This window comes from Patella vulgata, chromosome 7 (assembly GCF_932274485.2).
Source record: "Patella vulgata chromosome 7, xgPatVulg1.2, whole genome shotgun sequence".
In the NCBI taxonomy this organism is placed as follows: Eukaryota; Metazoa; Mollusca; class Gastropoda; family Patellidae; genus Patella; species Patella vulgata.
In genome coordinates, this window is record NC_065885.2 from 1,091,685 (window position 1) to 1,119,559 (window position 27,875).

The 27,875-nt window shown below is 36.7% G+C and overlaps 5 protein-coding genes across 5 annotated transcripts in view; all 5 read left to right on the forward strand.

Annotated features, from left to right (window-relative positions):
- LOC126828672 (tripartite motif-containing protein 45-like) overlaps nt 1-27,875 on the forward strand; it is a 57,796-nt gene that overhangs the window by 23,089 nt on the left and 6,832 nt on the right. The window lies entirely within an intron of this gene.
- LOC130013642 (E3 ubiquitin-protein ligase TRIM33-like) lies at nt 1,498-4,080 on the forward strand. The gene has a single exon (XM_056102483.1). It carries the CDS (start codon nt 2,104-2,106, stop codon nt 3,661-3,663), a length of 1,560 nt encoding a protein of 519 aa, XP_055958458.1. The 5' UTR covers nt 1,498-2,103; the 3' UTR covers nt 3,664-4,080.
- On the forward strand, nt 9,860-12,879 carry LOC130013643 (E3 ubiquitin-protein ligase TRIM33-like). The gene has a single exon (XM_056102484.1). The coding sequence runs from the start codon at nt 9,992-9,994 to the stop codon at nt 11,531-11,533; it is 1,542 nt and encodes a 513-aa protein (XP_055958459.1). The 5' UTR covers nt 9,860-9,991; the 3' UTR covers nt 11,534-12,879.
- Nucleotides 17,043-18,836, forward strand: LOC130013644 (E3 ubiquitin-protein ligase TRIM33-like). The gene has a single exon (XM_056102486.1). The coding sequence runs from the start codon at nt 17,124-17,126 to the stop codon at nt 18,513-18,515; it is 1,392 nt and encodes a 463-aa protein (XP_055958461.1). The 5' UTR covers nt 17,043-17,123; the 3' UTR covers nt 18,516-18,836.
- LOC126828662 (uncharacterized) lies at nt 25,528-27,712 on the forward strand. Its single transcript, XM_050558573.2, has one exon. It carries the CDS (start codon nt 25,635-25,637, stop codon nt 27,153-27,155), a length of 1,521 nt encoding a protein of 506 aa, XP_050414530.2. The 5' UTR covers nt 25,528-25,634; the 3' UTR covers nt 27,156-27,712.

The window sequence follows — 27,875 nt, forward strand, 5'->3', positions numbered from 1 at the left end:
TGTTTATTTAGACTTAGAAGATGTGTAGGCCTTGGTCTATTCATTTTACAATTAATCTACGGTCTTTATAATTGTTTATTTGCCGTAAATAGGTCACCCAGACCAAATTACGGCACTCCAATGTTAAAGGTTTGAATGTCGTAATTGTCCAACACGTGCCTGCAAATTTTCACGGCGTTTCTGCCTGACCTGATTCTCATTCCACCGTAATAATAATAATATTCGTGAGACACGTACAACAACTTTACAAACAAGTCAAATAATACAACGTGTTTTAATTATCAATATCTACCTGTTGTCATAGTTCGTTGTACTCAAATAAAAGTAATAAAGTAATAAAGTAATATTTGAAAAAAACCCCAACAAAACAACAAATACCGAAAGGTCCTCAACTTATCTATCCAGAGAAACAGAGTGGGGCGGGACAATTTAATGCTCGGTCGGGTGGTGTCAAAAAGTTTTTAGATCCCTGTATCATTGATGAAAATTAAGTGAATTTGTTAAAATTTGAATATATAAATGGAAATTTGATTTGCACTGAACCAAATACAAAAGGCAGCAGATGCTCTGAAAATACACAAAGAAGGGTTTAATTTTCATAAAAGACCACGCCCCCCTCCCAAAATTTTTTTGGGCTCGCTCAGCTCACCAAATCATGGCTACATCCCTGTGTTTCAGTATGACCCTGCAGGCACATTTTCAAGTGTGTGCGCAGGCACACTCAACTTTTATAGAGCCCTGATAATTAGTACCACCAATTGTAGATATACCGGACTTCTCTGTTGTGTTTCTTTCTTGATCGTAAATAGTTTGTTTCTACAATTTTATTAAAACTGCTGGGTTTCGATATTCCTCGTTCTCAATAAAGTATAGATAATGGCTGCTCGGAAAATCTGTTTTATAACGCCCTAATTCCTTTACGTCATTGGGGAGTTGGATGGCCCAATGGTTAGCACGTGTGAGCTGTATCATAAGGTCTGTTATTGAGTCAACTGTCGTTGCCTGTGCAACCTCGTGGGTTTTTCTCCGGGTCCTCCGGTTTCCTCCCACTGCTAAAGACCCCTACGCGCTAGCGAATTGTTGAAATAAAATTGAACCATGTGTTAGTCCCGAAATGACCTAGTTTGTGTCGAGTGGACGTTAAATCCCACTTCTCTATTTTTCTCTTTTCCGAAATATTCCGGATGAATATTGCCTGGTATCAGTACTTGGCACCAACACCGTGTCGAACGATTAGACGCTGTACTTGTCAGACGCCCTGTCTGAAAAATTCAGGGAAACTTTCTCGACCCTCCATTTTTGGAAGCTAGATTGTCTGCTTGCAATGCACCCACTACATTATAACAACAGACGTTTTTTTAAAAACTACCTAACCTACAACCCCAGCCCTCTAACGAGTAAATCGTACATGATTGAATTAAATAACATCGTTTTTTTTTATTATATAAAAACATAACTGTTGAAGATCATTGTAGTTGAAGAGTTGTGTCCCTTGAATATGATAAAACAGTTTATTGAGACTGATGAATGAAATGAAAGGGAGTTTAACGTCCTACTGTTCTGCTCCTAACTAGGCTAATGAAGACGGGCAAACGCCATACAGTGTGCTATGAGGGAAATTTTGCCCGGACAAGGATCTATTACGTGCATGCCAATGTGTACACGGGACCTCGGTTAGTTTGATAAGACAGGTGTGGTCGCCACCGCCTGGACGATCGAGTAATATAGATAAGCGAAAGTTATATTCATTTCCAGCGAAAGTGAAAGTGAAAGTAGACTATTCTCTGTACCAGTAGAGATCCTCGGTAACGTTCATAGTATTTATATTGAACATTTATACAATTTAGTGTAAAATATTATTCTGTGTCGGGATGATATAGACTGAAAGTAGAGGATATAAACACCATACAGCCAGCAGTGTGAGAACGAAATGAAGTCATGCTTTTTACAGCTATCAACAAGGTGATCATTTATGGGGATAGACTTGAATATCCTGTCTGTGTTAAATGTTTGTATGGTGTGGAAGGGGGTGGATCTTGTCATTAGTTGTAATGGACAATAACTTGATAAATATTCTGTCTTAGCTTATTTTAATAAAACATAATGGCTGAACAGACAGATCGTGAAGTATGCAGTATTTGTTTAAATGACTTTCATGAACCTAAAATTATCGACTGTCAACATTCTTTCTGCTACAACTGTCTAGAAGATTACGTTCACAGAACATCAACTAATGGCCAGTTTCTTTGTCCAGTTTGTCGGCAGAATATTATTGTTCCTTTAGGTGGTGTGAATGAATTTTCATCTAAGCAGCAAATGGAGAATGCCTCAACTCTACAGATTCAACAATGTGATGTGTGCTTAAATATTCAAGCAACATGTCGATGTCGCGACTGTCAACAACATTTATGTGAGTCATGTAAATCAACGCATGATAAGTTGGCTGTTTGTAAAGGACACGTCGTTGTCAAGATAGATGGAATTTCCGAACAAGGATTAAAGGAAATTACCACTGAGAAACCAGTTTCTGATTTGAAAGAAGATATATCTGAGAATTCAAGAGGCGCACCCGTACACCCCGCCGATTTCTGTCCAAATCACCCGAAAAAGAAAACAAAAACCTACTGTAAAGATTGTTTGGTGGCGGTCTGCTTTAAATGCTTTCTCAAGGACCACAACGGACATACCTATCTGGATCTACAAGAAGATGATGTGCGAGAACAAATCAGAGACGAACTAAAAACATTAAAAGTAGAAATAGAAGAACATATCAACAAACTTCAAAATCATTCTACATCTTTACAAAGTAAATTATCTGAAGTGGAAGAAGCAGCCAAATCGGCTTGTGAGAATGTTGATACGCATGTCAGAAACATTTGTGATAAAGTTCACGAAATGGGAGAAAACGTAAAAGAAGAAATCCAGAAAACCTACAGCGATGAAAATGAAAAATTCACAAAGCTGATGACAGACATTAAAACCCTGACTGAAGATTTGGAATCTGGTGTCAAACTTTCCACCAGTATTTTAGAAGATACCTCAATTGTTCAAGTTTTGGAGAGATTGCCAAACGTGCGCCAGGAAGCGGACCAATGTCGTTCCAGAAAGTTTAATATCCCGGATGTAATGTATCCATTGTTTACAGAAACGGAGATAAATGAGACAGTTCTACGAGAACAACTTGGTAAAGTAGATGTAGATACAAGTATACACCATGAAACAAGATTTATTAATACATTTAATATTAATCAGTTCAAATCTGGTAATGATTTATATAGTTCTGTTACAACATTTCATGGTTTACCGTGGTGTGTCTCTGCAGAGAAAATGTTGCCTTACGAATCAAGAAAACCTGAAATGTTGGGTGTTTATCTATGTTTAAATAAAACAGGTCAAATTTCAGATATTTTATCATGTCAAGTTGATTTCTCACTGGAACTGATCAACCATACAGATGAAAATAAATCGATGACAAGACACGGTAAACGTAGTTTAAAATACTTTCAAGATAGCCCAGGGCGGGGATGTAACAATCTTATTACCTGGGACATATTAACAAACCAAGGCAATGGTTTTCTAGATTCCGACAACAACTTCAACATACAAGTTATATTGAAACTAATGGATGTTAAAAAGAGACAAACGTTGTTGAAATATAAATAATTATAAATCTACTGTTTAAACATACATTATGCAAGAGCTAAATCTGTCTATTGCAGGTCTTTCTTTAGGCCTGAAATGTTTTCTAAATTATTAATTAGACATTAATTAACTTATCCAGGCCATAATCAATTCCAGATGGCATCGGATTTCTCCGATATTAAACAGATTAGAACAGTTCAGCGATATTTTGATTTAAGCTAAAAATGGAGGAGCAAGACGTAGCTTCAAACAACCAGTGGGGTGGTTGAAATAATTGCACACGTCATGTCAAACCTTCAAAGGCTCGCAATAGGGTCATTTGAATGAATTTTTCTATATATTCATTTTACATCATCTATTTTCGAACTATTATAGCACGAATGTCCAGTTCTTTATCTATATCTTACATAATGTATCTTTAATTAGCAGAAATATAATTTAATTAACAGAAATATAATTTAATTAGCAGAAATATAATTTAATTAACAGAAATATAATTTAATTAACAGAAATATAATTTAATTAGCAGAAATATAATTTAATTAACAGAAATATAATTTAATTAACAGAAATATAATACATGTATACATATGTGTCTGTGTTGTTAGGGTCAATATTAACTAGATTGCGTTGATTTCATTTTTTTAGACCAGGAACTTGACATGTTTTGGATATGAGTTATCCAGAAGTAATATATTCTAGATGATTATAGCCTATATTTGTTTATATAGAAAAACAAAAGTCAAGTAAAATCTAATGAATAAATCTAAAATAATTTGTTATAAAATACGATATTGTCAACCTTCCTGTTTGATTACTGTTTATCTATAGTGTGGCCAGATAAACTTTTATCATATTCAAATCATGGGTCCACTTGATTTAGTAATAGTTATAAAATGACCGTTTCAAATATTATAGATTATCTAAATAGCGCTTATCGTTTTAATTTATTATCTAATATAATACTATCTCAATTTCCAAAAGGAAAATGCCTATTGGTTTTCGGCTGTGTTGTATTTTTTTTAAAGCGGCGCATTTAAAATAATATTCATTATTTATGTGTGTTTCTGATATATTAGATATTTCTTACATATGTTTTCAGGGGCGGATCCAGGAATTTTTGCAGGAGGGGGTTTGCCAGGTTCCTAAGACAATGTATCTCCCCCCCCCCCCACGCATTGCCTCTATCGTCATTATGGCGTATATACACACACACATTGAGCTTTTTAAACCGGGAAATTGTTATTATGAATTAATACAATGACATTGTGATTCAATTTCATGGATGCAAAGCATCAATTGTGATATCACATAATGTCTATATCATTATCTCGCGCTTTGAGTGCCCATCCTGTCCCACATCTGACGATAAAGGATAAAGCACACGGTAGAGAAACTTCTCATAAAAAGATTTGATTTACAAAAAAAAAATATGTAGCTGAACAGGGGGGGGGGGGGGGGGTCGACCCCCAAACCCCCCGTCTGGATCCGCCCCTGATTTTGAAATTACAACAGATTAAGCTGCTTTCCTTTTCCTTGAAGATCTTGACATAGACGGCAAATAACCCCAGTTGTTATTGAATAATGATGAATTCTATTTAATCAACTAAACGTAGAAGCATGATAATAATATTATAAATACATAAATGTTTATTTATCCTTGTCGATTGTTATTCTTATATTTGCCTATGGAAGATGGATGGTGATAGGTGACAGGATGAATATAAGGTTGGGTCACGCGCCAGTGAAAATCAGAGACTCCGCACCGGGGCAACTGTGAACCGCGGTTTCTCAGTTAATGAGACTAACCAGAAGGTCCGGGCTCCACCAAGAAAGGTCCTGGTGATTGTCCAGGTTGATTTATTTGCACTCTCAGTGGTGCAGGAAGGAGAGTCTAGCCAGGAAGACCGTCTAGTTGCCTGGATGGTACGATAAACCGTGGTCCCGTGTATACGTTGGAATTCCATGAAGAGTAGGAGGAAATGTCCGCCCACATGTCCTTCATAGCACATTGCATGGAGTTGGTGTTGAAAAGGGGAGGAGGTGGGGGGGGGAGTAAACCTAATTTCATTTCCAGAGGATTGACTTATAAAATTATGCACGAGGACTTTCACCTATAGCATTCTGACCAAACGTTAGAGGTCAGTTTATCTCCACGTACTAAAACCGTACCATTATCACCATGTTTTTCTTTTGTCCCCCTCAGCCACACCCTTCCCGACTGTGGCAGTAAACAAATAATCTTTAATACACCCTACGATATAAAATAATCATTCCTAATGTATGTGAGAACTATTACATGCGGTGATTTGTAATAGACAAATTTATCTCGTAGTAATTACCGCGTAGATTTAATTTTAAAGGCGAAGTCCCAAACCAAATCGGCATAAGTCATACCCATTGCAATAAGTCATTCTAATTAAGACATGTTTTGCTGTAACTGAGACTCTTTACTACACGGAAAGTAGGATTTATTTTTAAAAAAACAACACCGGTATAAGGGGGGTAACTCCTATCTAGCTAATGGGATGCACACCACACAAGCCATTCGAATGACTTGATTTAATGTTCGTTCTTGAGACAAACCTTTTATGAAGTTGACCATGGTCATTTTCAGATGCACAAATTTGAAATTACCTACCCGACATACACCAATATTCCCCAGAAAATTTAAATTTTATGCCTCGTTTTTTTATTGTATCACAAAAAGCAATTGCATTTTTGCGCTTGCCTCAAAAATAAACTTTTAAGATGAAAAGACCAAAAGTGGTATTTTTTCTTCCCTAGTTGGCACTTCTGAGATTTCAGACTTCTCCAATAGTAAATTGCGAAATAAATACTTTTAAAAATATACATCTCCTCGATTATTATAAAATCTAGAGATAATAACACTAATATCCACATCTCCTGTTAAATTTCCACACGCAAATATAATCGATAGATAAAACTAATTTGAAGTGATATCTAGTTTATAATCTGGTGATTATTTAGAATGGCTATAAAGATAGTTGGAACTGGATATAAATAGTTATCATACTATTCGATTCTCCCAATAATTCGTCCTTGTCTATTGACCATTAATTCGTTCTTGTCTATTCAAGCAATAATTCGTCTTTGGATATTGACCAATAAAATGGCCGTATCAAATATTATAGATTATCTAAACAGCGCTTATTGTTTTAATCTACGTTTCGAAAACCCCTTAAAACCGTCCTTTTCCAGAGTGCCGTCAAGTGTTGATTTATATATTGAGTATTTTATATGTGCTACAATCGCTTGTCTCTGAGTGTAAAATGTATTATGTTTGTGTATTTTTCGATTTTACAAATTGTATTTGTAAAGCGCCACTGAGCAACACTTGTGTTGGATATTCGGCCCTATATAAATGATAAATTATTATATTATTATTATTAACTTGATGTCTACAATAAAACTGTTCCGTCCTTATTTATATGTTATTTCAATTTTAATAAATAAAATGTCAATTGGCTTTACTCTGTTTTTGTCTACATTTAAAATAATAACCTGCGTGTATTTTCGATATGTTTGATATTTGACACATATTCGTTGAAATTATAACAGATTAAGCTCGTTTCTTATTCCATGAAGATGTTGACATGTTAATATCGTCTTCTTGTTCTGAATTAGCGAACGAGAATCTCAAGTCATTCGAATTAGAAGATTTAGGAATTGTTTTATCATTTTCTAAGCCCAATTGATGATATTCAAAATGCTGTGTTTTTCCCAGTGTCTCTACAGAAATATATTCTGGTCATAATTAAAAGGCCTGGAACCCACTCTGCTCTTCAAAGCAAAAACAAATCATACAACGCGATATTATGTTGATATGACTAGTCTACTCTGATGGATATTGTACTGTAATACAGAGCTGAACCCCATTTCATTTCATATCTGTAATTCAGTTTCTATATAATGTGAGCCACAGTGACTCTGGTATATGGAATTATATTACACAGATTTTATGGACATTTCTGTCATAAGAATTCTTTGGACCATATCTACATTTTGATCGTTTAATCCTGGTTAATATGTAGTCAAACTATTTACCATCTAATTCAAGAATGAAAACCGTAAGATAATCTGGCTTGGATTCAGTCGGATTAACACTAGGTCCACTTTAAGTATGTTACTATATTTCCTTTTCATCATGTCTATGTACTGTTCCTTGCCAGACCAGCAGTCATGTACCGCCGACTGCAACCGGGATCACACCTGGGAACCCATGCAGTTCCACCAGAGCATATCCAAGGATAATATCAGCCAGTGAATACTTCAGTCCGCTTGTGGTTTCGTTTCGTTTTAAGTTCCCAAATAAACTTAAGCAAAATTCACTAGAAAAGACAAAGCAGATAAACTAATAATATCCATATTCTTTAAGTGGCATTTAGTAACTGGGTAGATACATAAACTACATGTATAAACATACGTATGGAAAACAGCTACTGATTTATTTCTCTGTCATATCTTGGTATGTAATAAGTGTCATATCTTGACTTCAAATAGATTCTAATACTCTTTATCGTATCTTCAGCAATGATAATTAATTCATAATTTGATCTACATTTTGACACTACCTTCGTGGCGAATATTTGATCTGCATTTTGAAAAGATCGCCTATGGCGCTGTCGTATTTGTGAAGTTGATGTTCACTCTTTGTGTCTACATTATGCATTCATAGACTTTGTAATTGTATGTAGGGATCCGCGGTGGCTCTGCGAGTAAGACGCTGGCTCGCTAGACTAAAGGTCTCCATCAGGCCCGGCGAAGGAGGGGGGCTTTAGCCCCCCCAAGCTCTCCCCCCCCAATATTTTGGCCGCAAACGCAAGTAACCATTCTATTAAAAACAAAAAGGTTTGAATTTAACATAGAAGTGAGTAGAAGTGAGACTTCTAAAACGTAGACTTTCAGAAGAAGAAAACCTTGTCATGCTCTATACCAGGGGCGGATCTAAGAATTTTGAAAAAGGGGGCGCCGCAAAATGAGGGCACTGACCGCGGAGACGGGGCACGCCGCTGAAAGGGGAATTTTTTTTTGTTTTTTTTTTGGGGGGGGGGGGGGAGGTCCCCCCAAGGAATTAATCCGTCATTTCCTTGCATCTGTAGCCATTCCAAGAGCTATTTGGCTGATATTTTCGTCAAAGTAAACGTTCGGAACTCGTTGAAAAAGAGCCTTAAAATCGACCCAAAAAGCCAGTTGAACATGCGACTCGAAAATTGTCAAGGCGAGCGAGGCATTATGATGGGAAAAAAGACGAATCTATTCCCTAGCCACTTCACTATTTAAGCCTTGTAACTTGTACTTTGTACTGTCCACACATAAAACAATGCTACATCAAGTTGCACCCATGCGTGTCGGTGATGGACATGAGTGTATACGCCGCCGATTTCACAAGATGTCTGTCTATAGTCACTCTATAGGATAAGGGCACCGTCAGCTAAACAACAAGAATTCGTTTGAAAGTGGAAGCATTAATTAGACCAGACTGGTGTGTTTGAATCGATGGTTAGAGTCATTTGGGATCCCTGCAACGGGTTGGGAACGGACATATTTGGGTCTGAGAAAAGGCACTTTCAGCAGTAAAAAAAGGGCCTCTGTATACTGTTCTCAGGGTTAAGAGACCCGCGGTTGCGAGGGTCGCGATTAGATAACTGAACGGTCGATCTTTATTTCAAGTCCATCTCATGTCTGTTGTATCTATGACATATTAGGTAATTAGAAAAACGACGGGATAGAGTTTTATTTATACTCTTTCCTTGTGCCCCTTACCCATCAAATAATTCACTGCTATTGTCAGTTGAAACAAGGGGTTGCCATGCAAGATATGTCCACATTTTGTAAGAAATGGACGGGGAACGATCAAGTAATATAGATATTCGGCACTCGGCAAACATCAGCAGATTTCGGTACCCTACATCGTAGAATCTGCCGAGGTTTGCCGAATGAGATAACCGGAAGTTTTATATTTTCAGAGAAAGTGAAAGTAAAAGTAGATTTTCTTAGTAATGGTGGATGTTGTTTTCATAACATCATAGTACTTATATTGGACAATTATTGTTGATATAGTAGTCGTGTAAAACATTATTATGTGTCGGGATGTAATGGACTGAAAGTAAAGGACATAGACAGCATACAGCCAACTGTGTGAAAAGAAGTCATTGCTTTAAAGTATTAGTATACAATTAAGCTATCAACAAAGTGGACGTTCACGTGTCTAGACTTGTATATCTTGTTTGTGCTACGTGTTTGTTTGAAGATGGCTGAAAATTGGATATTACCAGGATTTATTACTGTACAATAACTTGATAAACAATCATTTTAATAAAACACAATGGCTGAACAGACAGATCATGAAGTATGCAGTATTTGTTTAAATGACTTTCAGGAACCTAAAATTATTGACTGTCAACATTCTTTCTGTTACAACTGTCTAGAGGATTACGTTCACAAAATCTCAACTAATGGTCAGTTTCCTTGCCCACTGTGCCGTCAGAATATTATTGTTCCTTTAGGTGGTGTGAATCAATTTTCATCTAAGCAGCAAATGGAGAATGACTCAACTCTACAAATTCACCAATGTGATGTGTGTTTTAATATTCAAGCAACATGTCGATGTCGCGATTGTCAACAACATTTATGTGAATCGTGTAAATCAACACACGATAAGTTGGTTGGCTGTAAAGGACACATCGTTGTCAAGATAGATGGAATTTCAGAACAAGGATTAAAGGAAAGTACCTTTGAGCAACCAGCTTGTGATGTTAAAGAAGATATATCTGAGAATTCAAGAGGCGCACCCGTACACCCCGCCGATTTCTGTCCAAATCACCCGAAAAAGAAAACTAAAACCTACTGTAAAGATTGTTTGGTGGCGGTCTGCTTTAAATGCTTTCTCAAGGACCACAACGGACATACCTATCTGGATCTACAAGAAGATGATGTGCGAGAACAAATCAGAGACGAACTAAATAAACTGAAAGTAGAAATAGAAGAACATATCAACAAACTTCAAAATCATTCAACATCTTTACAAAGTAAATTATCTGAAGTGGAAGAAGCAGCCAAATCGGCTTGTGAGAACGTTGATACGCATGTCAGAAACATTTGTGATAAAGTTCACGAAATGGGAGAAAACGTAAAAGAAGAAATCCAGAAAACCTACAGCGATGAAAATGAAAAATTCACAAAGCTGATGACCGACATTAAAGGTCTAACTGAAGATTTGCAATCTGGTGTCAAACTTTCCACCAGTATTCTAGAAGATACCTCAATTGTTCAAGTTTTGGAGAGATTGCCAAACGTGCGCCAGGAAGCGGATGAATGTCGTTCCAGAAAGTTAAATATCCCTGATGTATTGTATCCATCTTTTAAAGAAGCGGAGATAAATGAGACAGTTCTACGAGAACAACTCGGTGAAGTACATGTAGATACATGTATACAACATGAAACAAGATTTATTACGACATTTAATATAAATCAGTTCAAATCTGCTGAAAGTGTATATAGTTCTGTTACAACGTTTCATGGTTTACCGTGGTGTGTCTTGGTACAGAAAATGCCGACTATCGATCCAGGCTTTTATCTATGTTTAAATAAAACAGGTCGATGTTCAGATATTCTATCATGTCAAGTTGATTTCTTCCTGGAACTGATCAACCATAGAGATGAAAATAAATCGGTGACAGAACACGGTACAAATAGTTTAAAAGACTTTCAAGATGACCTAGGGCGGGGATTTGAGAATTGTATTACCTGGGACATATTAACAAACCAAGGCAATGGTTTTCTAGATTCCGACAACAACTTCAACATACAAGTTATATTGAAACTAATGGATGTTAAAAAGAGACAAACGTTGTTGAAATATAAATAATTATAAATCTACTGTTTAAACATACATTATGCAAGAGCTAAATCTGTCTATTGCAGGTCTTTCTTTAGGCCTGAAATGTTTTCTAAATTATTAATTAGACATTAATTAACTTATCCAGGCCATAATCAATTCCAGATGGCATCGGATTTCTCCGATATTAAACAGATTAGAACAGTTCAGCGGTATTTTGATTTAAGCTAAAAATGGAGGAGCAAGACTTAGCTTCAAACAACCAGTGGGGTGGTTGAAATAATTGCACACGTCTGGTCAAACCTTCAAAGGCTCGCAATAGGGTCATTCGAATGAAATTTTCTATATATTCATTTTACATTATCTATTTTCGAACTATTATAGCAAGAATTGCCAGTTCTTTATCTAGATTTTACATAATGTATCTTTAATTAGCAGAAATATAATTTAATTAACAGAAATATAATTTAATTAACAGAAATATAATTTAATTAACAGAAATATAATACATGTATACATATGTGTCTGTGTTGTTAGGGTCAATATTAACTAGATTGCGTTGATTTCATTTTTTTAGACCAGGAACATGTCATGTTTTGGATATGAGTTATCCAGAAGTAATATAATTATAGATGAATATAGCCTATATTTGTTTATATAGAAAAACAAAAGTCAAGTAAAATCTAATGAATAAATCTAAAATAATTTGTTATAAAATACGATATTGTCAGCCTTCCTGTTTGATTACTGTTTATCTATAGTGTGGCCAGATAAACTTTTATCATATTCAAATCATGGGTCCACTTGATTTAGTAATAGTTATAAAATGACCGTTTCAAATATTATAGCTTATCTAAATAGCGCTTATCGTTTTAATTTATTATCTAATATAATACTATCTCAATTTCCAAAAGGAAAATGCCTATTGGTTTTCGGCTGTGTTGTATTTTTTTTAAAGCGGCGCATTTAAAATAATATTCATTATTTATGTGTGTTTCTGATATATTAGATATTTCTTACATATGTTTTCAGGGGCGGATCCAGGAATTTTTGCAGGAGGGGGTTTGCCAGGTTCCTAAGACAATGTATCTCCCCCCCCCCCCACGCATTGCCTCTATCGTCATTATGGCGTGTATACACACACACATTGAGCTTTTTAAACCGGGAAATTGTTATTATGAATTAATACAATGACATTGTGATTCAATTTCATGGATGCAAAGCATCAATTGTGATATCACATAATGTCTATTTCATTATCTCGCGCTTTGAGTGCCCATCCTGTCCCACATCTGACGATAAAGGATAAAGCACACGGTAGAGAAACTTCTCATAAAAAGATTTGATTTACCAAAAAAAAATATGTAGCTGAACAGGGGGGGGGGGGGGGGGGGGGGTCGACCCCCAAACCCCCCGTCTGGATCCGCCCCTGATTTTGAAATTACAACAGATTAAGCTGCTTTCCTTTTCCTTGAAGATCTTGACATAGACGGCAAATAACCCCAGTTGTTATTGAATAATGATGAATTCTATTTAATCAACTAAACGTAGAAGCATGATAATAATATTATAAATACATAAATGTTTATTTATCCTTGTCGATTGTTATTCTTATATTTGCCTATGGAAGATGGATGGTGATAGGTGACAGGATGAATATAAGGTTGGGTCACGCGCCAGTGAAAATCAGAGACTCCGCACCGGGGCAACTGTGAACCGCGGTTTCTCAGTTAATGAGACTAACCAGAAGGTCCGGGCTCCACCAAGAAAGGTCCTGGTGATTGTCCAGGTTGATTTATTTGCACTCTCAGTGGTGCAGGAAGGAGAGTCTAGCCAGGAAGACCGTCTAGTTGCCTGGATGGGACGATAAACCGTGGTCCCGTGTATACGTTGGAATTCCATGAAGAGTAGGAGGAAATGTCCGCCCACATGTCCTTCATAGCACATTGCATGGAGTATACACGTCTTCATTATCTGGGTTGGTGTTGAAAAGGGGAGGAGGTGGGGGGGGGGGGGGAGTAAACCTAATTTCATTTCCAGAGGATTGACTTATAAAATTATGCACGAGGACTTTCACCTATAGCATTCTGACCAAACGTTAGAGGTCAGTTTATCTCCACGTACTAAAACCGTACCATTATCACCATGTTTTTCTTTAGTCCCCCTCAGCCACACCCTTCCCCACTGTGGCAGTAAACAAATAATCTTTAATACACCCTACAATATAAAATAATCATTCCTAATGTATGTGAGAACTATTACATGCGGTGATTTGTAACAGACAAATTTATCTCGTAGTAATTACCGCGTAGATTTAATTTTAAAGGCGAAGTCCCAAACCAAATCGGCATAAGTCATACCCATTGCAATAAGTCATTCTAATTAAGACATGTTTTGCTGTAACTGAGACTCTTTACTACACGGAAAGTAGGATTTATTTAAAAAAAACAACAACACCGGTATAAGGGGGGTAACTCCTATCTAGCTAATGGGATGCACACCACACAAGCCATTCGAATGACTTGATTTAATGTTCGTTCTTGAGACAAACCTTTTCTGAAGTTGACCATGGTCATTTTCAGATGCACAAATTTGAAATTACCTACCCGACATACACCAATATTCCCCAGAAAATTTAAATTTTATGCCTCGTTTTTTTATTGTATCACAAAAAGCAATTGCATTTCTGCGCTTGCCTCAAAAATAAACTTTTAAGATGAAAAGACCAAAAGTGGTATTTTTTCTTCCCTAGTTGGCACTTCTGAGATTTCAGACTTCTCCAATAGTAAATTGCGAAATAAATACTTTTAAAAATATACATCTCCTCGATTATTATAAAATCTAGAGATAATAACACTAATATCCACATCTCCTGTTAAATTTCCACACGCAAATATAATCGATAGATAAAACTAATTTGAAGTGATATCTAGTTTATAATCTGGTGATTATTTAGAATGGCTATAAAGATAGTTGGAACTGGATATAAATAGTTATCATACTATTCGATTCTCCCAATAATTCGTCCTTGTCTATTGACCATTAATTCGTTCTTGTCTATTCAAGCAATAATTCGTCTTTGGATATTGACCAATAAAATGGCCGTATCAAATATTATAGATTATCTAAACAGCGCTTATTGTTTTAATCTACGTTTCGAAAACCCCTTAAAACCGTCCTTTTCCAGAGTGCCTTCAAGTGTTGATTTATATATTGAGTGTTTTATATGTGCTACAATCGCTTGTCTCTGAGTGTAAAATGTATTATGTTTGTGTATTTTTCGATTTTACAAATTGTATTTGTAAAGCGCCACTGAGCAACACTTGCGTTGGATATTCGGCCCTATATAAATGATAAATTATTATATTATTATTATTAACCTGATGTCTACAATAAAACTGTTCCGTCCTTATTTATATGTTATCTCAATTTTAATAAATAAAATGTCAATTGGCTTTACTCTGTTTTGTCTACATTTAAAATAATAACCTGCGTGTATTTTCGATATGTTTGATATTTGACACATATTCGTTGAAATTATAACAGATTAAGCTCGTTTCTTATTCCATGAAGATGTTGACATGTTAATATCGTCTTCTTGTTCAGAATTAGCGAACGAGAATCTCAAGTCATTCGAAGTAGAAGATTTAGGAATTGTTTTATCATTTTCTAAGCCCAATTGATGATATTCAAAATGCTGTGTTTTTCCCAGTGTCTCTACAGAAATAATATTCTGGTCATAATTAAAAGGCCTGGAACCCACTCTGCTCTTCAAAGCAAAAACAAATCATACAACGCGATATTATGTTGATATGACTAGTCTACTCTGATAGATATTGTACTGTAATACAGAGCTGAACCCCCATTTCATTTCATATCTGTAATTCAGTTTCTATATAATGTGAGCCACAGTGACTCTGGTATATGGAATTATATTACACAGATTTTATGGACATTTCTGTCATAAGCATTCTTTGGACCATATCTACATTTTGATCGTTTAATCCTGGTTAATATGTAGTCAAACTATTTACCATCTAATTCAAGAATGAAAACCGTAAGATAATCTGACTTGAATTCAGTCGGATTAACACTAGGTCCACTTTAAGTATGTTACTATATTTCCTTTTCATCATGTCTATGTACTGTTCCTTGCCAGACCAGCAGTCATGTACCGCCGACTGCAACCGGGATCACACCTGGGAAACCGTGCAGTTCCACCAGAGCATATCCAAGGATAATATCAGCCAGTGAATACTTCGGTCCGCTTGTGGTTTCGTTTCGTTTTAAGTTCCCAAATAAACTTAAGCAAAATTCACTAGAGCCGATCAACTAATAATATCCATATTCTTTAAGTGTCATTTAGTAACTGGGTAGATACATAAACTACATGTATAAACATACGTATGGAAAACAGCTACTGATTTATTTCTCTGTCATATCTTGGTATGTAATAAGTGTCATATCTTGACTTCAAATAGATTCTAATACTTTTTATCATATCTTCAGCAATGATAATTAATTCATAATTTGATCTACATTTTGACACTACCTTCGTGGCGAATATTTGATCTGCATTTTGAAAAGATCGCCTATGGCGCTGTAATATTTGGTAAGTTGATGTTCACTCTTTGTGTCTACATTATGCATTCATAGACTTTGTAATTGTGTGTAGGGATCCGCGGTGGCTCTGCGAGTAAGACGCTGGCTCGCTAGACTAAAGGTCTCCATCAGGCCCGGCTAAGGAGGGGGGCTTTAGCCCCCCCAAGCTCCCCCCCCCCCATATTTTGGCCGCAAACGCAAGTAACTATTCTATTAAAAACAAAAAGGTTTGAATTTAACATAGAAGTGAGTAGAAGTGAGACTTCTAGAATTTCAGAAGAAGAAAAACTTGTCATGCTCTATACCAGGGGCGGATCTAAGAATTTTGAAAAAGGGGGCGCCGCAAAATGAGGGCACTGACCGCGGAGACGGGGCACGCCGCTGAAAGGGGAATTTTTTTTTTTGGGGGGGGGGGGGGGGAGGTCCCCCCAAGGAAATAATCCGTCATTTCCTTGCATCTGTAGCCATTCCAAGAGCTATTTGGCTGATATTTTCGTCAAAGTAAACGTTCGGAACTCGTTGAAAAAGAGCCTTAAAATCGACCCAAAAAGCCAGTTGAACATGCGACTCGAAAATTGTCAAGGCGAGCGAGGCATTATGATGGGAAAAAAAGACGAATCTATTCCCTAGCCACTTCACTATTTAAGCCTTGTAACTTGTACTTTGTACTGTCCACACATGAAACAATGCTATATCAAGTTGCACTCATGCGCGTCGGTGATGGACATGAGTGTATTCGCCGCCGATTTCACAAGTTGTCTGTCTATAGTCACTCTATAGGATAAGGGCACCGTCAGCTAAACAACAAGAATTCGTTTGAAAGTGGAAGCATTAATTAGACCAGACTGGTGTGTTTGAATCGATGGTTAGAGTCATTTGGGATCCCTGCAACGGGTTGGGAACGGACATATTTGGGTCTGAGAAAAGGCACTTTGTTTGAAGAGGAACTGAATATTGGATATTACCAGGATTTATTACTGTACAACAACTTGATAAACATTCATTTTAATAAAACACAATGGCTGAACAGACAGATCATGAAGTATGCAGTATTTGTTTAAATGACTTTCAGGAACCTAAAATTATTGACTGTCAACATTCTTTCTGTTACAACTGTCTAGAGGATTACGTTCACAAAACCTCAGCTAATGGTCAGTTTCCTTGCCCACTGTGCCGTCAGAATATTATTGTTCCTTTAGGTGGTATGAATGAATTTTCATCTAAGCAGCAAATGGAGAATGCCTCAACTCTACACATTCAACAATGTGACGTGTGTTTAAATATTCAAGCCACATGTCGATGTCGCGATTGTCAACAACATTTATGTGAATCGTGTAAATCAACACATGATAAGTTTGATGGTTGTAAAGGACACATCGTTGTCAAGATAGATGGAATTTCCGAACAAGGATTAAAGGAAATTACCTTTGAGAAACCAGTTTCTGATGTGAAAGAAGATATACCTGAGAATTCAAGAGGCACGCCCGTACACCCTGTAGATTTCTGTCCAAAGCATCCGAGAAAGAAAACAAAAACCTATTGTAAAGATTGTTTGGTGGCGATCTGCCTTCAATGCTTTCTCAAAGATCACAACGGACACACGTTTCTGGATCTACAAGAGGACGATGTGCGCGAACAAATCAGAGACGAACTAAAAACATTAACAGTAGAAATAGAAGAACATATCAACAAACTTCAAAATCATTTAACATCTTTACAAAGTAAATCATCTGAAGTGGAAAAAACGGCCAAAACAGCCCGTAGGAATGTTGATACGCATGTCAGAAAAATTTGTGCTAAAATTCACGAAATTGGAGAAAACATAAAAGACGAAATCCAAAAAACCTGCAACGATGAAAATGAAAAATTCACAAAGCTGATGACAGACATTAAAGGTTTAACTGAAGATTTGCAATCTGGTGTCAAACTTTCCACCAGTATTCTAGAAGATACCTCAATTGTTCAAGTTTTGGAGAGATTGCCAAATGTGCGCCAGGAAGCAGACGAATGCCGTTCCAGAAAGTTTAATATCCCAGATGTCATGTATCCATCATTTAAAGGAGGGGACATGAATGAGCCAGTTCTACGAGAACAACTCGGTGAAGTAGATATACACCATGAAACAAGATTTATTACAACATTTAATATAAATCAGTTAGAACCTGGTAATGATTTATATAGTTCTGTTACAACATTTCACGGTTTACCGTGGTTTGTCTCTGCAGAGAAAATGTTGCCTGGCAAATCAATAAAACACGAAATGTTGAGTCTTTTTCTATGTTTGAACGAAACAGTTCGACGTTCCGATATTTTATCGTGTAAAGTTGATTTCTCCCTGGAACTGATCAACCATAAAGATGAAAATAAATCGGAGACAAGGCAGCTTACATGTAGTTTAAAAATGTTTTAGGATAACGAAGGGTGGGGCTTGCCCAATTTTATTACGTGGGACATATTAACAAACCAAGACAATGGTTTTCTAGATTCCAACAACAACTTCAACATAGAAGTTATATTGAAACTAATGGATATTAAAAGAGTAAAACCCCGTCGTAGAAATAAACACTATCGTTATCGCTATCATCACTACAACTGATCTATATTTATTCAGTTATCGCTACAACTAATCTTTAGTAATTTAACTTATCTATATTTAGTAACGCAGCACTACGCCTGTCCTATATTTAGTATCTTATCACTATAACTGATTTATAGTTAGTAATTCATCATTGTAGCTGGTCTATATTAAGTGAGTCATCACTATATCTGATCTATATCAAGTAATTCATCACTATAGCTGATCTATATATGGAAATTCATCACTATAGCTGATCTATATTAAGTAATTCATCACTATAGCTGATCTATATTTATAAAGTGTTTACTGTGTTTTAGATACATTGTAGCTGGTCTATATTAAGTGAGACATCACTATAGCTGATCTATATCAAGTAATTCATCACTATAGCTGATCTATATATGGCAATTCATCACTATAGCTGATCTGTATTAAGTAATTCATCACTATAGCTGATATATATTTATAAAGTGTTTACTGTGTTTTAGATACAAATGAAATGAAATTTAATGGGCTTTAGGTTTGGATACGAGTTTCTCAAAGTAGTATGTAGATGAATACAGCCCGTATTTTGTATGTAAAAATAAACTAACCCAAATTATTTGTTATACCAGTCTCCATGATTGGTTGCTGTTTATTTAGTGGGTGCGATAAAACTTTCAAGATTTTTACACGTAGATTTAACTTGCCCGGTGTAATACCCTCGAAAAATGTGTCTACCTGTTTGGATCTTTAATGGACCAATACAAATAAATACAGCTGGAATTTAGCGAATATTTGTCAACTTGGCAATATTTGTCATAAATATTTACATTAAATGTCTTTCAGGCCCTGACACGGTTTCACCCAAGAACCCTTAACTGCAGCCCATGATACTGCCTTACTGACCCCCCCCCCCCCCCGATTGACTATACTGTACACATTGTTCAAGCTAACAAACTGTCTCCCTCAGCTGGTCAGTGAAAAGTGTCATCTTATGGATGCACACCCTGCCCGATTTCTTGATAGTTGTCATAACTCGATCTTGAGGAAAACAAAATGACAAAGTCATTATCAATTACATAGGATGGTATGGGAGAGTGGGGATCTCCAAAGAGGTCACAGGTTGGGGTTATCAAGTGTGCATAACCCCAGAGTCACTACCTGTCTTTCCCCCTCCTTATCTACAGTGGCATTGTCTCTTTTCTGAAATACCAACTTTGGCACCAGTTGTCACCTAGATATAAGTTTTATTCATAATATTCAACGAAAAGGACCGATAAGAGTGTTTATTGGTCAATAGCGCCCAAAGTATTACATTACATTTGTATCCTAAAATTATCATTTGTATGCTAAAATTATCATTTGTATGCTAAAATTACCATTTGTATCCTAAAATTACCATTTGTATCCTAAAATTACCATTTGTATGCTAAAATTACCATTTATATGCTAAAATTACCATTTTTATGCTAAAATTACCATTTGTATCCTAAAATTACCATTTGTATCCTAAAATTACCATTTTTATGCTAAAATTACCATTTTTATGCTAAAATTACCATTTGTATCCTAAAATAACCATTTGTTTGTTAAAATTATCATTTGTATGCTAAAATTATCATTTGTATCCTAAAATTACCATTTGTATGCTAAAATTATCATTTGTATGCTAAAATTACCCTCATTTGTATCCTAAAATTATCATTTGTATCTTAAAATTGACATGTGTATCGTAAAATTAATATCTGTTTTACAAATCACACCTTTGTTAACAACAGAGATCTGATTTGTAAATCAAATATTGTTATATCAGATTTGAAAATTGCATTTCTTATGAGTGCTCACACAATCAATTGTTATCTTCTTTCATTATAAATATGTATTCCAGAATTGTGACAGTCGCTCGATGACCGTAACAGTCAAAGGTGATAGTATTGAAATCATTTGCCTTCGATAAAAAAAAATAATTAAAAGTAGTCTATTCTTAGTAATTATGCTACATAAAGAGCTGTATGGTTTTAATACAGATCATGAATGTAACTTATAAATAGAACTGATATCTCACATTTAAGTAAAAGATGTGTTATATATTGACTGGAAAGTTTAAATAAGGGTAAATAAATGTAAATCTACATTGTTTTTCGTCAAAATATGAACCCCATTGCAATTAAAATTATGGGAGCAGTTTTACCCAGACAGAGGCCCCAGGACCTATTCTTATTTCAAATTCCAACTATTAAGTATTCTTTTACATGAACGCCAACGTGTTCACTGGACCTGTGTGTTTTGCCCTATCCGAACGACTAGACATTGTACTTGTTAGACCCTCTGCAAGTTTCTCGATCAACCCCGGGATCGAACCCCGACCCCACTGGTTATTGGGCCATATTCGGAAGCTAGTTTGTCTGTTTGCACTAATACAACGGAATTTTGTTAGCTACCTAAGCTACAGCGAACTCCACACCAACTAACCCCTCTGAAAGTGCACCGTGTTTTGTCTGGAGAGTGAGAGAGAGAGAGAGAGGGGAAATGAGGTTTAACGTCCACTCAACACAAACTAGGTCATTTCGGGAATAACATATGGTTTAATTTTATTTCAATAATTCGCTTGTGTGTAGGTGTCTTTAGCAGTGGGAGGAAACCGGAGGACCCGGAGAAAACCCACGAGGTTGGACAGGCGACCCTATTCCTTGTCACATACAACCGGGTATTCGAAACCACGCCAGTTGACTCAATGACAGGCTTTATGATACAGCGCACGCGTGCTAACCATTCGGCCATCCAACCCCCCTTTCTGGAGAGTAATTGTACCACGCTTAAATTAAATCAAGACCGTTCAGGGAGGATCTAGTCGGGGTGCACATAGGTTGGCCGACTCAATGATGTACGGGTCACAGATCGCAATGTACAATGACGGTCAGATCTAAATATTAAGGCCGACTGCAGATTTCGTCAAGGTCTCGAGATGTAAACAACGAGGATTGGGGCGTAGGGTAAGGAGTAGGTGTACATCTCATGACCTTGAGATCTGCAGGTGGCTTTAATTAGACCCAACCGTACAATGAAAGCTCATAGTTTTCGTTCGACATTTTCCGCTAGAAGCCCCCCCCCCCCGGCGATATCCATGTCCTTTCAATATTTCGAGACCTGATATAACAGGTTTTTAAGATGAACAAGTTGCAAGTTTCATTGTGCAGATCCACCCATAACATCCAAGATACCATACTTTATTATATACAATAATAATAATCGTTTTCTACAGTGCTGATCATTCAGTCAGTCTGAATGGTACAGGGCAGTACAAATACAGGGCCGGTGGAATCAACTCTTAATTGGGGGCTGGGGGGGGGGGGGGGATCTGCCATTCTAGGACTTTAGGCGCTTTCTGGCGAATGAAATTACTCAGCCATGAAGTGAAATTTTATTTCTTTTCTAAATCCCTTACTATGCAAGTAGTTGGGATGTTGGATTCAGGTAAGTCATCTAAGGTAGGCTATATTGGACCACATTGAAGTATCTGTATTCACGGGCTAGTCTAGCAGGAAAACACAGATAAATTTTCAAACATTCACCGAGCTCGTACGCCTTTGAATCACGGGACCATTTTATGTATAGATTTAACTGATATTTCTATATGTATCTTGATAAAAGGACAGCGGTGAAACGTGAAACACCATTCATAAAAGGCTTTAGATTACAAAAATTTAAAAATCACGTCATGCTCCATATGTATAGAGAATTTATTTATCGTTGATGTTATATATACGTGGGGGGTTGGATGCCGAATCAACTGGCGGAGTTTCGATTCCCCGGTTGTACGTGACGAGGAGTAGGGTCGCCTGTCCAACCTCGTGGGTTTTCTCCGGGTCCTCCGGTTTCCTCCCATTGCTAAAGACCGCTACGCGCAAGCGAATTATTGAAATAAAATTGAACCATGTGTTAGCCCCGAAATGACCTAGTTTGTGTCAAGTGGACGTTAAACCCCATTTTTCTCTCTCTATATATATATATGTTACAGTCAATTTGTGTAATCAGTCATTTCATGTAATGACTAAACGAATCAGTCATTACGTGAAATGCCTGTGAGCATCAGGCAATACGTGCAATGACTAAAAATTCCAGTCAATACACGAAATGACTAAAAATCATGGTCGGGGATTACGCGAAATGACTGTTAAACCTATAAAAATACACTGTAAACCATTTTTTGACGTCAAATCAAACGTTAAATCATAAATTGCAGAAAAATATGCATATAGTTGTCAAATCTCATTTTATTTCAAAAATTCTGACTGGTTCATTTCTAAAGTCACATGTTTTTGCATAACATACTGCTATGACAGCGGTTGAAGCATTTTGATTTTGATATTGTTTTTGAAACATTTGCATCTATTCGTCCCTTGAAACCTGCATCATAGATGACCAGTGTAAGTTTCTATTCTAGAGAGTTGGGCGTTGGGGGAGCTATTCCAATTTCTATAGGATGAAATTCTATAGTATTCTACTTAATTTTGGGGGGTCTTTAGGAAATAATGACCAGAAATATTCTGTAGTGCAAATCTCATAATTTTTCCTACAGATTTAAGCTATAGTGTTTTCTGTAGTAAATTCTATAGTTGTCTGTTTGTCTTTAATCAAGTTTTGTGAACAGACTGAACAGTGTCCTAATGTCTCAGTTTCTTGTTAATACTAACTTCTATGAAGTTGTTATACATGTACATTGAATTTGAATCATTAAAATTCAGCCATGAACAAACAGTCTTCTCTTGGATTAACTTAAATCAATCCGTTAGCTAACTGATAAGGAAATTTAACGGATCGTTAACAAACGACACGTTAGCAAGATAAGGATGGATAGAGAACAAGCCAAAAACAAACGCGATTTTTTGTACAATCGGGGGCAATAATCCAGAAAGTTATGGCCTGAAAAGTGCAAATATCGAAAGGGGCCGAGATCTTTGGGATATAAAGATATGTTTTAAGTTTCATCAAAATTGGATAAAAATTGTGACCTCTAGAGGCTCCACAACCCTCGTATTACACACTTCTACACAATTTGCGTACAAAGAGCGGACATTTTGTCGGGCAGTTTCATTTCATTTTTCCCGAAATTCGAATTTAGCCTTCTTTATTGTTGGATGGTGATGTATTTAAATGGTTTTTAAAATCGGAAAAAATTGTGACCTCTAGAGAATCCGCAAGCTAAAAATGCGATTTTTTTCGAATAATCAGGGGCCATAATACAGAAAGTGAAGTTCGGTATCCGCGATTTTTAAAAAGAATCAAGATCTTAGTGTGTAATGGTGATATATTCACACGTCTTTTTTAAATCGGATAAAAATTGTGACCTCTACAGGGGCCGCAAGCTAAAAACGTGATTTTTGGTTCAATCAAGGGCCATAATTCAGGAAGTTACGATCCGATATGCGCGAATATCAAAAGTAACCAATATCTTTGGGTTATAAACATGTATTACATGTTTCATCGTGGGTTTTCTTCAGGTCCCCCGGTTTCCTCCCACTGCTAAAGACCCCTACGCGCAAGCGAATTATTAATATAAAATTGAACCATATGTTAGTCCCGAAATGACCTAGTTTGTGTCGAGTGAACGTTAAACCCCATTCTCTCTCTCTCTCTCTCTCTCTCTCTCTCTCTCTCTCTCTCTCTCTCCCGGCAGTTTTGGCCCGATTTTCACAAAATTCTGACCTCTAGAGGAACCACAAGCTAAAAACGAGGGGCGGCCATTTTGTCTGGCAGTTTTGGTCCAATTTTCATGAAATTCAAACTCAGGCAAAATTACAGTGTAACGGTGATATATCCAAACGTTTTTTTTAATCGGATAATAATTGTGACCTCTATAACCTTTAAAATGAACAGATGTGTCCATCAGACAATGACAACATTGTCCTTTTATGTGTTAGGCCTACACATATTGCCTGATTTGCAAAATCTGCAATCAGGCATTAAGTGTAAAAAGAAGGTAGGAATTTTAGTCATTTCGTGTAATGTCTGGATTTTTCAGTCATTACACGTATTGCCTGGTGCTCACAGGCTCTTCGCGAAATGACTGATTTGTTTAGTCATTACGTGAAATTACCGATTACACAGGTTGACTGTAACATATTCATCGTCTCCTTTGTGGGGGGACACCGTAGCCCCCCCCCCCCACACACACACCCCACTCCGCCGCGCCTGAAATAATGATGTTGGACTGAATACGTGGTTTAACATACACTAATGTGTACGGCTATGTGATTACAAATAATAATGCAAGACTGAATATATATATATGGCAGTGATAGTAACAGTCACTTCAATGTGCGTGTGAAATAGGTTTATTTGATATCGCCGAACAAGAGAGATTACAGATACATGGTGATTAACGTGAATGCTCGTTCACCATACTGTTTAACATAAAAGACACGTCGTCTCCATCGTACGTAGATATAATGATGTTAAATATCTTAAGTGAAAGTGAAAACAGATTATTCTCGCTGCTGGTGGAGGCTCTTTGAAACGTCAATAGTACGTATATTGAACATTTATACAAATTAGTGTCAAATATTATTTTGTGACCTGATGTTATAGACTGAAAGAAAAGGACATAGACAGCATACCGCCAGGTGTATGGAAAGAAATGAGGCCATGCTTTATTGTGCAATTTAGCTATCAACACAGTGATAGCTAAATGGAGAAGAAAGGGCAGGATATTGGATATTACCAGGATTTATTATTGGACAATAACCGGATGAACATTCATTTTAATAAAACACAATGGCTGACCAGACAGATAAGGAAGTATGCAGTATTTGTTTAAACGACTTTCAGGAACCCAAAATTATTGAATGTCAACACTCTTTCTGTTACAACTGTCTAGAAGATTACGTTCACAGAACGTCATCTAATGGTCAGTTTCTTTGTCCACTTTGCCGTCAGAATATTAAACTTCCTGCAGGTGGTGTGAAGCAAATGGCAAATAACTCAACTCTACAAATTCAACAATGTGACGTGTGTTCAAACAATCAAGCAACATGTCGATGTTGCGATTGTCAACAACATATATGTGATTCATGTAAATCAAAGCATGATAAGTTTGTTGGTTGTAAAGGTCACCTTGTTGTCAGCGTAAATGCAATTTCAAAACAAGACTTACAGCAAAATAGCACTGAGAATCCAGACGCAGGTGTAAAGGAAGACATTTCAGAGCAATCGAGCAGGAAGTACATTCACCCTGAAGATAACTGCTCAAAACACTCCGAAAAGAAGATTGAAATCTACTGTAAAGATTGTTTGGTGGCGGTCTGCTTTAAATGCTTTGTCAACGAGCACAACGGACATACATATCTGGATCTACAAGAAGACGATGTGCGTGAACAAATCAGAGACGAACTAAAAACATTGAAAATAGAAATAGAAAAACATATCAACAAACTTCAAAATCATTCAACATCTTTACAAAGTAAATTATCTGACGTGGAAGTAGCAGCCAAATCGGCTTGTGAGAACGTTGATACGCATGTTAGAAACATGTGTGCTAAAGTTCACGAAATGGGAGAAAACGTAAAAGCAGAAATCCAGAAAACATACAGCGATGAAAATGAAAAATTCACAAAGCTGATGACAGACATAAGCAATCTAACTGAAGATTTGCTATCTGGTTTTAAATGTTCCACCAATATTCTAGAAGATACCTCAATTGTTCAAGTTTTGGAGAGATTGCCAAATGTGCGCCAGGAAGCGGACGAATGCCGTTCCAGAAATTTTAATATCCCTGATGTAATGTATCCATCGTTTACAGAAATGGAGATAAATGAAAGAGTCCTACGAGAACAACTCGGTGAAGTAGATATACACCATGAAACAAGATTTATTAACACGTTTAATATAAATCAGTTAAAATCTGCTGAAAGAGTATATAGTTCTGTTACAACATTTCACGGGTTACCGTGGTGTGTCTATGCATCTAAAATGTTGCCTGACGAATCAAGAAAACATGAAATGTTGGGTGTTTTTCTATGTTCAAATAAAACAGGTCCACGTTCAGATATTTTATCATGTCAAGTTGATATCTCCCTGGAACTGATCAACCAAACAGATGAAAACAGATCGATAAGAAGACACGGTACAAGTAGTTTAAAAGACTTTCAAGATAGTCAAGGGTTGGGATGTGGCAATTGTATTACCTGGGACATATTAACAAACGAAGACAGTGGGTTTATAGATTCTAACAACAACTTATTTCTTTGTTGTTCAGATTGTGTTGATTTCCTTTTTAGGCCAGGAACTTGTATTCAAGAGCTACTCAACTTCGTTGCCATTGGACAATTGTGCATTGAACGACGGACTTCGATTCTTGAAATGACACTATTAGAAGACGTCTGTGATGACATCATACCCTGTTCCAGGTCTATAGTACGGTGGTATTTGTTCTTAAATATTTGGATTAATAACTCGATTCATCGGAGTGGTTTATCTGGTTATCATTTTTAAAATAGAAATTGGTGACAACAAATCAATGATTGGAGTAATAGTAGGTCTCATTACACCCCCCACTGTACGTTCAGGAACCATCCTATTGACTCCTTGTCGAAAAGTTTTCAGTTCAGAGCTGAACTAATGGCAAAGCAGCCATTGCATCGAGTACCCTGTCCAACTTATTAATTATTATTGAAGAAAAATCCTGATAGCTGAGGCTACTTCAACTGAGATGAAAACAGATGACACAATTCCCAACTGGGGTTCCGAGTTTTAGAAAATCACACAATTCTGATTTTGATTCTGCTACTTTTGTGTGTCTAGTTTTCAAACTCAAACTGCAGTTCCAGAAAATTCGCTCCATGTAGATTCATGTTTGGGCCAAAAATGATACCCCCCACCCAACCCCAGGAAAATCGGCCCCTTACGCCTATGGTTATCGTTTCTACCAATAACTGACAAGGACAGATCAGGACTGATAAGAGAGTTGTTTGGTCATTAGCGTTCAATGTTTTGCATCAAGTCACCGACAAGGAATGATATACATATGCAGTTGTCGGCCCTTGTCCGTGATAAGTAGGACCAATTAGTATCCTTGTCTGTCAGAAACTGGATAATTAGCAGGCATCGATATTTCCGCGCACATGTAGCCAGGCCGGGCGGCGCCTGCGCCCGGCAATATTTTTTGCCGCCCAGCACAAAGAAAAAATCGAAGAAAGCCGCCCAGTCGTATTT

Excerpts from the sequence above, each read along its gene's own strand:
- LOC130013642 (XM_056102483.1), top strand. The coding sequence starts at position 2,104 with ATGGCTGAACAGACAGATCGTGAAGTATGCAGTATTTGTTTAAATGAC.
- LOC130013643 (XM_056102484.1), top strand. The coding sequence starts at position 9,992 with ATGGCTGAACAGACAGATCATGAAGTATGCAGTATTTGTTTAAATGAC.
- LOC130013644 (XM_056102486.1), top strand. The coding sequence starts at position 17,124 with ATGGCTGAACAGACAGATCATGAAGTATGCAGTATTTGTTTAAATGAC.
- LOC126828662 (XM_050558573.2), top strand. The coding sequence starts at position 25,635 with ATGGCAAATAACTCAACTCTACAAATTCAACAATGTGACGTGTGTTCA.